The 12531-nt window shown below is 46.0% G+C and overlaps 1 protein-coding gene across 3 annotated transcripts in view; it reads right to left on the bottom strand.

Moving 5' to 3' along the window:
* Window positions 1-12531, bottom strand: part of Mob2 (MOB kinase activator 2) — a 56287-nt gene that overhangs the window by 16037 nt on the left and 27719 nt on the right. For 2 of the 3 annotated variants that reach the window (XM_057779458.1, XM_057779460.1), the window contains exon 1: window positions 1260-1409. The exons of the other annotated variant lie outside the window; for it this stretch is intronic. In XM_057779458.1, coding sequence (XP_057635441.1) covers window positions 1260-1369 — 110 coding nt within the window. In that variant the 5' untranslated portion in view covers window positions 1370-1409. Of the gene's footprint in view, window positions 1-1259; window positions 1410-12531 lie in introns of those variants that run through there. 3 annotated transcript variants of the gene reach the window in all.

Below are 12531 nucleotides of genomic sequence, written 5' to 3'. Positions count from 1 at the left end.
ACATGTGTGTGGTCCTCTGTGTATACTGTTGCCATCAATAATATTCCAAATCAGGGCAGGTGATACCACCACTTTGCTGATACTCCCTGTTCAGGTACTCAGCTAATGATGTGGGGCAGTGACCCAGGGGAACAGGTGGGGTCAGAGGTGAATAGGGACAGGCAGGTGCACAGACACATACATCCCAAAACTCACCAGCCACTTGCAAGGAGCTACCAGAGACTGGATTCATATCAAAAGCCTCACCAAGAGTTCCGTTTTAGGAGTTCACAGTCAAAAGAGGCAAAAGAAAAGCAAATGCTACTTACTTTCATTTTAAATAACAGTTCTACTGGGCATGGCAGCACACATCTTTAATCCTAGCACTCAGCAGGTAGATCTCTGTGAGTTCAAAGTCAGCCAGTTTACACAGTGAGTTCCAGGATAGCCAAGGCTACATATTGAGACCTTGTCACAAAGAAAGGAAGGATGGATGAAAGGGAGAGAGGGAGGGAGTGGGAAAGGGAAGGGAAGGAAGGAAGAAAGAAAAGGAAGGAAAAGAGGAAGGGAGGGAGGGAGGGAGGGAGGGAGGGAGGGAGGGAGGGAGGGAGGGAGGGATAGGAGATGACCTATTGGGTTGAGAGGCAAATACAGGATTCCATCACTGAAGGAAAACTGACTGGACTCTAAATGGCAGTGCCTCTTCCCTCGTGGCTGAGCGACAAGTTGCCTTGAAACTGCCACCCCACCAAGTCACGCATATACCCTCTCACCCATCCACTTGCATTCCACACACACCCCAGAATTGGGGAAAGAGCACCACTGCAGGTTAAAAACGTCTGAAAAGTCTTCCTGGCAGCACCCAGTAGCAGCTCACATACAGCAAGCACCTGGAGCATACACCATCACTTCTCTGGACACACAAGGACAAGCTCCAGGAAATCCTTGCCTTGGCCAAGGCCCATGCTCAAGAGACAGTCATTGGCCAAAAAACACATTTTTGGTGATAAAGGCACTCTCACTCACTGTCCAGCACTCTCAGAGGGAGCAAGGTAGGACTCCTGTTTTACTTCAGGGAGAGCCACACATAGCAAAGATCTAACGCAGACTGCTGCTCCTGGGCAGCAAGCAGTAAGCTTGGTTGCTAGGCCCAGCTCTAGGCCCAGGATGGCACACCCACCCCACTGCAGGCTCAGCATAGCAGGCTGCTTTGCTGAGAAGGCAATCAGGGCCACAGCCAACTGCCTGCCTCCCAGGCAGGCTGCCTTTGGGCCCGTTACCTGAGCACTTTGCTGACGGCCTGAAGCACCATTTTGCAGCGGAGTCCAGTTTTGGGGGGATGGCTAAGCAGAGTTCGCTCTGAAGGGAGACTGCAGTGCTCTCCAAACATGATGTGGGGAGTGCAGAGCTGGTGAGGGAAAGTGGAGGCCAGGCAATGCAGCTCTGGGCTCCCTCCCTCGGAAGTGCCCTCCGCCCTTGCTCTAGGCCAATGAGGACCACAGGAGAGACAAACAGCTGCTCCCTTTACACAGCAAGGGCCGCCCAGGCTGGCGAAATAGGGGAGTGCCTGAACTGTTTTTTCAAAGAGCTGGCTGGGCAGGGTGGGATCAACAAAGCCAGAAGGGAGGAGACCTGGCAGACAGCAGTAGGAGGGGCCTGCCAGAGAAACCCAAGTCACACCTGGAGGCCCTCCCTTGCCACTTAGGCCTAGGGTTGAATACAGTCCTGAGGAGTAAAGCCTGGAAATCAGCAGGCAGGCAAGGCTTCTGCAGCAAGCACGCCCAGGAAAGGGATCAACAGGCCATGAGGTTCCTTCCGGAGTGGGCACAACTGCTGCTACTCTGCAGGTGAGCTTCAGACAAGCTTTGAAAAGGTCAACAGGCTTCTGGAGAATCTGGAGGGCACAAAGCTGGCTCTGGACAGGGCTGCTTGTTAGGCTTACCAGCCAGGACCACTGCCACTATGGCATCAGAAATATCTGCATCATTTCATGTGCTCTCAAATTGTGTAGCCAAGACCTTCTTTATGGCTTTCTGTACACAGAAGACTGCCCAGCCACAGAAATCAAATATCTGGGAGTGGTACTCCCACTCCATCTCATCCTGGACTCCACTGTGGTGTCAGAGTCGCCAATATGGACTGATAGGGAGATTCTGCTCTACAAACTCCACTATAGTTTGGGTGTGAGCCAAGCTCCCATGCTGCCGCCAATCAAGGGATAGGCTCTGCAGCACTTCTCCACATAGGTGACAGGTATGAACCAGGCTTGGGTGTTTTATATTTTCCCCAGGTTTAGACAGAAGCTGTGGGGTAAGGAAAGGCAGATGGTCCTCTTAACCTCCCACCAAGGGTCCCCACATGACTTGTCTCTGAGCCAGGAGCCCTGGTTGTCCTGGCTGGGTTACCTGCAAGGTCTCCACTGCACAGAGCCTCTCTCAGGAAGGAAGAGGCTTTGCTTAGCCACAGGTGAGTAGGTAATTGCTGATAAGCTTGTTCCTACCTCCTGGAGAGTAGTCTGGTTATAAGAAACTGAGCTTTTTGAATAATATAGTTCCAGGGAGTAGTATTTTAAAAAAGTACTGTATGTGTAAAGAAGCAGAAAAACAAACCATGACCAGGAAAGAATGCTAGTGCAAACAGATTCTGAGATGCCAATGATAGTAACTGAACCCCACAAAGTGATTATGGGTCAACTTTTAGAATTTAAAAAACAGTATCCAAATGAATAAGAACACACAATGATGTAAGTCAAACTGTCACACTGTGAAATGAGACCCTAGTGACACTGAGAAGGGAAAACAAACCAACCAGCTAGCTAAAGAACAGACAGAAGCCAGAACTAAAGGGGGCATCAGTGGTGTGTAATGGTAGAAACACAGAAAGAGGCTGGACCTGGCCGGTCCAAAATCCTGGAAGAGGATCAGGACAGAAAATTATCAACAGCTTTACTCAGGGCAGTGGCATGATCTAATTTATGTTCCTCACAGGTGTCTCTGGTTCTCCGGTAGCATGTACTAATGGGGATAGAACAAGAAGTCTGGGCTACCAGCTTCTACAAACATTGAGGAACATGGAGTAGGAAGAAGCACTTGCCCAACATGCTCTGGAGATAGCACCAGGGTCTAATGATGAGTTTGATATCGATGATGGGAGAGATAGCATCCAATATGGCTTCTAGCAACCGGTATCACTTTATTCTGTCTTACTATTAAGAATAACCTGAAAAGAGCCAGGAGGTAGTGGCGCATCCTTTTAATCCCAGCACTTGGGAGGCAGAGGCAAGCGGATCTCTGTGAGTTCAAGGCCAGCCTGGTCTACAAGAGCTAGTTCCAGGACAGGCTCCAAAGCTATAGAGAAACCCTGTCTCAAAAAAAAAAAAATAATAATAATAACCTTAAAAAAATATCTTGATTGAGGGAGCCATTATGAGGCTAGCAAGAAACCTAGGACTAGGGAAATTCTCATGAATCCACAAGGATGACCCCAGCTAAGACTCTAAGCAATAGTGGAGGGATATCTGAACTGGCCTTCCGCTGTAATAAAGATTGATGACTACCTTAATTGTCACCATAGAAACTTCATCCAGCAACTGATGGAAGCAGATGTAAGGATACATCTAGCTAGCATTAGGTTGAGCTCCCAGGAGTCCAATCGAAGAGAGAGAATATGAGCAAAGGGGTCAAGACCATGATAGGGATACCCACAGAAACAGCTTACCTGAGCTAGTGGGAGCTCACTGACTCTGAACTGACAGTGGGGGAACCTTCATAGGCCCAAACTAGGCCCACTGAGTGTGGGTGACAGTTGTGTGGCTGGGGCAGTCTGTGGGACCACTGGCAGTGGGACCAGGATTTATCCCTAGTGCTTGAACTGGCTTTTTGAAGCCCATTCTCTTGAAGGAATGCCTTGTTCAGCCTAGATACAGGAGTGAGGGCCTTGGTCCTGCCTCACAGGAGTGGGGTGGGGGGAAGATGGGGGAGCAATAGGAGAGGAGGGCAAGGGAACTGGGATTAGTATGTAAAATGAGAAAAGATTGTTTTAAAAAATAAATTAAAAAAAGAATAAGCTGAAGCTAGATAATTTTTTAACTTTCTTATTTATTCTTTGTATCTTTCATATCATGCCTCCCAAACCTACTAATCTCCCCTTCCCTCGTATCTGCCCTCTGCCCCTGCAACCTCCCCCCAAAAATAAAATAAAATAGAATTTAAGATAAAAAAGGGAAAATCTCATCATAAAAGTTGTCATGGACACAACGAGTCACACAGTAAACCCAACCCCTTATCCATGTATCTTTACATGCAGGCAGTCATCGTAAAGAATTGTTGGTTAGGCTCAAGGCCCCTGGTCTCTGCTACACTACTGACACTGAGCCCTCACTGGGACTCTTCCTGAACATGCCATTGCTGCCCTGTGTCATGGAGATCCTGTAGGCCTGGGTCCGCAGGACCCCCAACCCACGTCTGTGTTCCAGCAGATCACAGACAGGGTAGATGTTGGGATAGGCCTGATTCTGGGCCTGGGTAGTTACAAGGTTGGTCAGACAGAAACTGGGCAATCTTAAAAAGAGGGCTTGTTTAGTTTACAGTTCTGAAGTTCAGGAGCCCCTATTTGGCAACTGCCAAAAAAAAAAAAAAAAAAAAAAAACCCTAAAATGTTCATCTGGCTGGCTGGCTAGCTATCTAGCTATCTGGTTTTTCGAGATGGGGTTTCTCTGTGTAACAGTCCTGGAACTAGTTTTGTAGACCAGGCTGGCCTCAAACTCACTGAGATCCACCTGCTTCAGTTTCCCAAGTGCTGGGATTAAAGGTGTGAGTCAACTCCACCCAGCTCCTTTTTATTTTTATTACTTTATTTGTATAGGTGTTTGTCTGTATGTATGACTGTACCACATGTGTATCTGTACCCATGGAGGCCAGAAGGCATAGGATTCCCTGAATGGTTGTGAGCTGCCTTGTAGGTGTTGGAAACCAAACTCCAATACTCTGGAAGAGCAGCCAGTGCTTGTAACCACTGAGCCATTTCTCTAGCCTTTTGCTAGCTGAAGTCCAAGGTGTCATAGGGCATCACATGGCAAGAGATGGGGAGAGTATGTCTGTGTGACTTCTACTCTTACTTGGTCAGGGTTCCAATCTGAGAGATTCCTCTATCCCTACTCACCCACTGAAGCTCCTGCCTCTGAACACCATGGTAAGAATCAGAATCCACTGATGACTGACTGTCTTACAGTGGAGATTAAAGTCAACATATAGGCTCTGGGGGGCATACTCAAACCATATCCAGACCACAGCAGCACCTATCAGCATAGCTAAAACAAAGTGCTAACATAGAGGAAGTAGATTCCTTAAGCATTATTGGAGGAAATCCAAAATGGCCAACTAATCTAGCAAACAATTCAAATGTATTTTAAAAAGTTAAAATACAATTACCCTGTGACTCAACTACTTCTCTCCTGGGCATGTGACCTAGAGAAATGAAAACTATGAGAGAACAAAGGTATGAAATCATTCAGAGGAGAAAGGAATGTGTTGGTAAGAAACAGTGGTAAGCCCTACCTCACACCCAGATGCATCAGAGAACTAAAGAGAAACAAACCTTAATAATCAGTGCCTTTGCCAAAGGAATGTGTTGGTAAGAAACAGTGGTAAGCCCTACCTCACACCCAGATGCATCAGAGAACTAAAGAGAAACAAACCTTAATAATCAGTGCCTTTGTCAAGCTCAGAAAAGGCAAAGTTTTTCAAAATACAAATAATACTAAATTAAAAGGAGAAAAAAGAATCTCATCAACATTTAAACAGACACAAACTTCTTTTTTAAAGTTTGTATGAAATGAATGAACTTGGGGTGGTAGTCTGAATAGGAACAGCCCCCACAGATTCATGTGTTTGTATGAAATAAATGGACTTGGGGTGGTAATTTGAATAGGTGTGGGCCCCAAAGACTCAGGTGTTAGAATGCTTGACTCAGCAGGAGGGACGCTATTAGGAGGTGTGGCCTTGTTGGAGGAAGTGTGTCACTGTGGGGTGGGTTTCGAAGTCTAAGAAGCACAAATCTAGTCAGTGTGTCTCAATCTCTTGCTGCCTATAGATCAAGATGTAGAACTCTCAGCTCCTTCTCCAGAACCATGTCTGCTGCATGCTGTCATGCTTCTCACCACAATGATAATGGACTAAACCTCTGAAACTATAAGCCAACCCCAATTAAATGTTTTCCCTTCTAAGAGTTGCCATGATCATGGTGTCTCTTCACAGCAACAGAACCCTAACTAAGATACTTGGAGATGGAAAGACGGCTCAATTGTTAAGAGCACTGGTTACTCTTCTAGAGGACCTGAGTTCTATTCACAGAATTCATATGGCAGCTCACAACTATCTGAAATTCATTTCTAGGGCATCTGATACCCTTTTCTGTCCTCTGCTGGTACCAGGCGCACACATGGCACATAGATAAGCATGCAGACAAAACATACATACACATAAAATAAAAATAAACCTTTAAAAAGCTGAACATAGTAGTTATCACAGGCTGCATTACTTAACAAAAGACTCTTATTTGCACTAAGTACAGAAGCCCTATAACTCAATGATTTAAAGAAAAGACAATCCTGTTTTCAAGAGTTAAAGATTGAACAAGACATATTATAACGATAGACAATCCCACAGTCTTCTGGTTAATTTTATGTTAATTTGGCACAAACTGGGGTCATCTGGGAAGAGGAAATCTTGACCTAAAAAATTAGACATTTTCTGTAGGCAAGTCTGTAGGACATTTACTTGATTGATAATTGATATGAGAGGACTAAGACCACTGTGGGTGATGCCATCTGGATGGTATAAGTAGGTTGTGTAAGCTATGGTGAGCAAACTGGTAAGCAGCACTCCTCTATGGCCTCTGCATCCGTTCCTGCCTCCAGATTCTTGCCTTGATTTCCTTCCTTGACTTCCCTGGATGAACAGACTATAAGATGTAAGATGAAAATAAAATTCTTTCCTCCCCAAGTTGTTTTTGGTCACAATATTTTATCACAGCAATGGAAACTCTAAGACAAAGGGTGCTATGCAGGGCTGATTGCTGGGAGCTAGAGAGAATGGCTTAAGCCAAATAGAATGCAAATGTATGACAAGGTAGTAAAGGAGGAGGACAACCAGAGAAGGGGCACAACATTGGTGGGGACACGAAGTAGAAAGACTAAATTGGCAAACAATTGGCAGCTTCTTTTAAAGTTATACCAAGCCAGTAAGTAGTGCTACAGCTACACACTAACCCAAGAGAAAACATAAATGTCCATATAAAGGTTCTGGCAAGAACATGGCAGCAGCTAGAAAGCAGAAGCCTTGCTCTAAAAGGTGGAGTAAGGCCTGCTACTGGAATGTCACTGCCCATGACCAGCAAGGTTCTTTTGCAGAGCTAATGCAAACCAGCTACAGATAGTATGATTCTGAGCATGTGAGCAGGAAGTGCAGCAGATGTGTAGCTCAAGTTGTAGGAGCACTGTAGCACCTCTGCACTGGAGACACAAACTCAAAGAGAATGTTTCTGATATCAAAACCCAGCTTTTCTCTGCCATTAAACAGCTCAGCATATTCACATCAAAGAAAGCAAGGGCTTAGGAACCACAGCACCTTGATCCTGTTTGCTGTCAGAAGTTGCATAGGGTCAGATCTGGAGAGTACCCGCTATAGTCCCCGCCTTGTGCAGACACCAGCACTCCTCAGGCACATCTGTCCTGTCAGAAAAGAGACTATAGGGCAGGGGCCTTATGTCCATTACAGCCCTAGTACCTAGAATAGAGCACCAGTAAGGAATCAGTATTTGGCAACAAATGAAAGAAATTCTAAATTAGTATCATAGTCAGAAAATATTTTTGTTTTTCTAGACAGAGTTTCCATATGTAGCCTGGGCTGTCCTGAAACTCACTATGAAGACTAAGCTGTCCTCAAACTCAGAGATCCACCTACCTAGGATTAAAGGTGTGCACCACCATGCCTGGTTCAGAAAATTATTTTTTTTCTTTTTTTGGGGGGGAGGGGAGAAAATTAATTCTTACAGCACAGAGAAGACAAGGGCAAGTCAGGGAGTCAAACGACAGTGAGTCAAATGAGCCTACCTACCCTGCTTCAATGTGTTCTCAGTCTATGAGGCCTGAATCAACTCCATGCTCCATTCTTGCAGTTCCCTAATGGCATCTAGAACAGTTCTGAGAGTCTCAGGCTGACGTGGTTAGGTACAAAGCTCTAATTATAGACAGGAATGGAGAAAGGGCGGCCTTTTTTAAGACAGTAACCTCTGTGACATATGTGGTTGACTGGACTGGGATGCCCACAGAGACCCAGATTAAGGGTACTACATCCCTAAACTAGCCACACTGGCATCTGGGAAAAGCTGACCTTAGAAGTCATATGTCTGTCCCCTATGAAATTTGTTGCACTGTACCAATGGCTGTGTTAAGGAACAGGAGAAAGTCTATAAAAAAGTAGAATTAAAAAAGAAAAAGTAGGATTTAACCCACTCAAGGACCACTCCAGTAAGGTGGGCACCGGGGCTGATCCTCTGCAAACCACAGACTTAGCTGCCCTCCCAAACACTCACCTGGAGCCAAACCTTAGCTCCTCAGTTATAAACACTTCCCCAGGCAGTCTCTTCACTTCTGTGATTTGCCTCTGACCCCACAGTGCCTGTTATGTTGACAGATTAATTCTGTACTCCCTTCCATGCAAACCAGAATCACCAGGATAGCACTCAGTTGTAACAATGATACTATACCAGTGATTCAGTAGAGACAACAGAATTGAACTTTGTAACTGATGGCAACTGTAGTTAGTAACAGAAAAACCAGAGACTCTTGGTGCTCAGCTCACAGCTCCAGCCATTCATCCTTGCTCTCTTTCATTCCCTTATTACACATACACACATGCATGCAAGCAAACATACCCCTCCCTGACAGCCACACACACAAACCTTTACCCTCTGGACAAGTGGTGAAGCTGTTATGCACTAGACTGGAGCTGGGTATAGAAGACATAGCTGTTTTCCAAAGCAAAATCCCTAGTGCAGGTTAAATACACCCCATAAAGCAAAAATCTCTGAAAGGCAAAACTGAGAGGCAAGTGAGTCTCCTGCCACTTTTCAGGGTTTCACCACACACATAACAAAGGTACTTAGTAGAACTGAAATGTTTCTTGAGGCAGGCAAGCTAATGGGACAGAAAACATGGAGATATCTCTTTGCTGTGGCCACCCAGAAAAAGACCTCCAGGGTTCTATTGCCACGATACTGTAGTTGGCAGACACATGGCTTTACACAGACAGCCAAGACCCTCAGGCCCAGGCTAGAAGGCCCATTCCATAGAACAGTCTGTTCTCTGGTCCCACAAGCAGGAACAGGGATGGGACTACTAGAGGGAAGAATGTCTAGTAGTCAGTGCTGAGATTAGTCTCAAAATAAGAACAATCACAAGACTCTGCAGACCATGACATACAGAGTATCTTGTTAGCTATCTTCGAGTAGAAAGTCTTTCACTTGCTCCTGCCTTTGGGGTTCCAAAGCATCTGAGTTCCTAAAGATGCTTCCAGAAATGAGCTTGTCATGGAACAGCACTACCCCATTCAGAGACCTCTAACCAGCAACCTCTGGTGCCCAGGCACACAAGGCAGGAGAACAACACAGTTCTCCACAGACTGAGGCAGGGCCTTGTGTCATGAATGTAGAGTCCTTTGTGTGAGACATCTGGCTTTCCATCCCGTGCCCAGATCCCAGGTCCTTTCTTCAAAAGTTTAACCAGTCCAGGCTGGTTACACTGGGCAATCAGCCTATATTGAGGGTTCAACTCTAACAGGCTTTTACACAAGCAAGTGGGAAAAGACCAGGGACAAGAGTCTTGGGAAGAGTCAGAGGAGGGGTAAAGGGGAAAGTTTGCATATAGGGAAGGAACCTCTAGAGACTGAGGTGAGGTTGAAGATCCAGAAAGCCCCTGTAGGATATAATCAGGAGAGAAGAGATTTCACTGGCACTATAGGGCAAAGCTAGACGGCCCTGAGTGAGAGTCAGAAGGATCATCAAGAGATCCAAGGACACTCAGACATCCTAGATAATCACACAGTAGAAACATTACTGCAGCATGGCAGTGGTGGTGCATGTCTTTAATCCCAGCACTTGGGAGGCAGATCTCTGTGAGTTCAAGGGCAGCCTGGTCTACAAAAGCAAGTTCCAGGACATGCCACAAAGTTACACAGAGAAACCCTGTCTTGAAAAACAAAAAACAAAACAAAAACAGAAACAGAAATATTATTACCTCAGGTGACATCCCGATGTAGAGGCATCAGCCTTGGCTTTAGCCTTGTCCTCCCCTGGCCCCACAAGAGATGGAGACAGACCTCCACCTGTCAGCTGAGCAATGCCCCAGGGAGCTTTCTCCTGAGACTTAGGGCTTAGCATCCAGATGACTGCTGTTCTTGCATGAGTAACCAACAAGCATATGTCATCATAAAGTATTCCCACACTGCAGATTCAGGTGCAGCAGATGCCCACGTGAAACCCCTACCCACAGAAGAGGTGCCCATAAGGAAGTACCCTCATGCTCACACCTGCATTCAGCTTATATACCTGAGGCAACATCCTGATTGAGAAGCTCCTGGGTCCACTTTGGCCAGGAGCACAGATTCCATAACAAAGTTGTCATCTCAGTGCCCTGCTGTCCCCAAGCAAAGCAAATGTGGCCTCCAACCATATTGCTCCCACTAGCCACACAACCTTAGCCTGGAAAAAGCAGAGGCACATCATGCCCCAGTCTGCTGGGAGCACACCTGGTCAGGCTGAAAGAGTGATGTTTCATAAATCACACACCTGGGGAAAAGATTAGAAATCCAGAGTGACCAACAGCAGTACTCTATTATCCTCTGCACAGTTATGGAGAGCCTGCAAAGGACTGGAGGCAACTCCCAGGCAGTGCAACCAGAGAGCCAAGGCTGGGCAGAAGGAACACAGCCTGCCCACTGCCAGAGAGTAAGAGCTTCTGGGGGGAAGAGTACATTGTTCCAGTCTCCTGGCAAGCACTCCTCCAGATCCTCCAGAACCCAGGAGCCTGAGGCTGTGAGTAACAGTGAGAGTCTCTGTTCCAGAAATGCAGAGCCTTTTCTTGGTATGCCACAAGGTTCAAAACCACAATGGTGGTTGTACCTCTCCTGCTGGAGAAGGAGGGCTCTCTAAGATCCCCCCCACCCCCAAGTCTTCTCTATGCCTCCAACTTCACCTGCATGCAAGTATCTCATCCACCCTATGTGACTACACTAAGAGATTCTGGGTAGCAGAAAACCATCCCACTAAGGAGCTTGAACCTGTCAGCTCTCTTTAGGGGGAATGGGCAGCCTGAATAAATGGAAGGCTGGAAATAGCCAATATGACTACAGCAGAAACTGTAGAGTCCCATGGAACTTCAGGATATAGGGCTTCATACCTGCTATGCTAGATGGTATCCTTTATATAGAGGCTCCTGGGTCAGACCCAAACCCTGCTGCCAACTAGATGCTAATCCCTGAGTAACTCAGGCTGGACTGGGTAGGAAAGGACTACTCTGTGCAGGGGTCAGGCAAGGACACCAAACAGTTGCTTTCTGACAACTTTATACAAACTACAGGGTGAAATTCTAGGACAGGCCACTCCTTGGGACTACTTCATGTGCCAGGTAACACAAGAATTGGCATAAGACTGAAGAGATGGCTTAGCAGGTAAGAATACTTGTTGATCTTACAGAGGACCTAAGTTCATTCCCAGTACCCAGAGTACAGCTGCCTGTAACTCTAATTCCAGGGAGATCCAATGCCCTGTTCTTCTGGGCACCAGGCATACCAATGATGGAGAAATATACATGAGGAAAAAGTCACATATACATACATACATATATATATATGTATGTATAAAAAATCTAAAAAATAATTTAAAAACTCAGCTACATCTCATCTAGAAAGAAAAGAAAAGAAAAGAAAAGAAAAGAAAAGAAAAGAAAAGAAAAGAAAAGAAGGAAGAAATGAGCACAAACACATTAGCTCCCACCAAAGCCCTCCAGGATACTGGAAGAGTGGAGAGCTCACATGAGACCCCTGGAAAGTGAATAGACTGCTTTCCTCTCAAGACTGGCCTTGGTAGGAAAAAAAAAAATGAAGTCCCTGAAAAATAACCAACGGGGAAAGCTGTCCTCTTTTCAGAGCAAACATGCACTGCTTGTGCACTTGGGTCCCAGGACCCCCAGATGGCTTCTGATGACAGCAGACACCTGGAAGGGGGTGCTCAGCAAGACTGCCCAAGAAGGAGCTGCTCACACCAAATGAGAAGACTCTTTCTAGCATCTGACCCAAAGAGGAAGTGTGAGGACTCTGACACAGTCAGCAGTCTTATAGACATTGTACAACCACTGACTCCAAACAAAGTTCAGGAAGGAAAACTTGGAAATGGGGACAAAGACCTTCTTTTTCTTTTATCAATAACAGCGGACATAGAGCTAGCACTGAAGAGGAACATCTGCCTGTCAGAAATGCATGCATAGCACCCTTCCAT

The sequence above is a fragment of the Chionomys nivalis genome, chromosome 8 (assembly GCF_950005125.1).
Source record: "Chionomys nivalis chromosome 8, mChiNiv1.1, whole genome shotgun sequence".
Classification (NCBI taxonomy): Eukaryota; Metazoa; Chordata; class Mammalia; order Rodentia; family Cricetidae; genus Chionomys; species Chionomys nivalis.
Note: the sequence above shows the minus strand (reverse complement) of the source record. Positions and strands in the feature narration are given on the sequence as shown.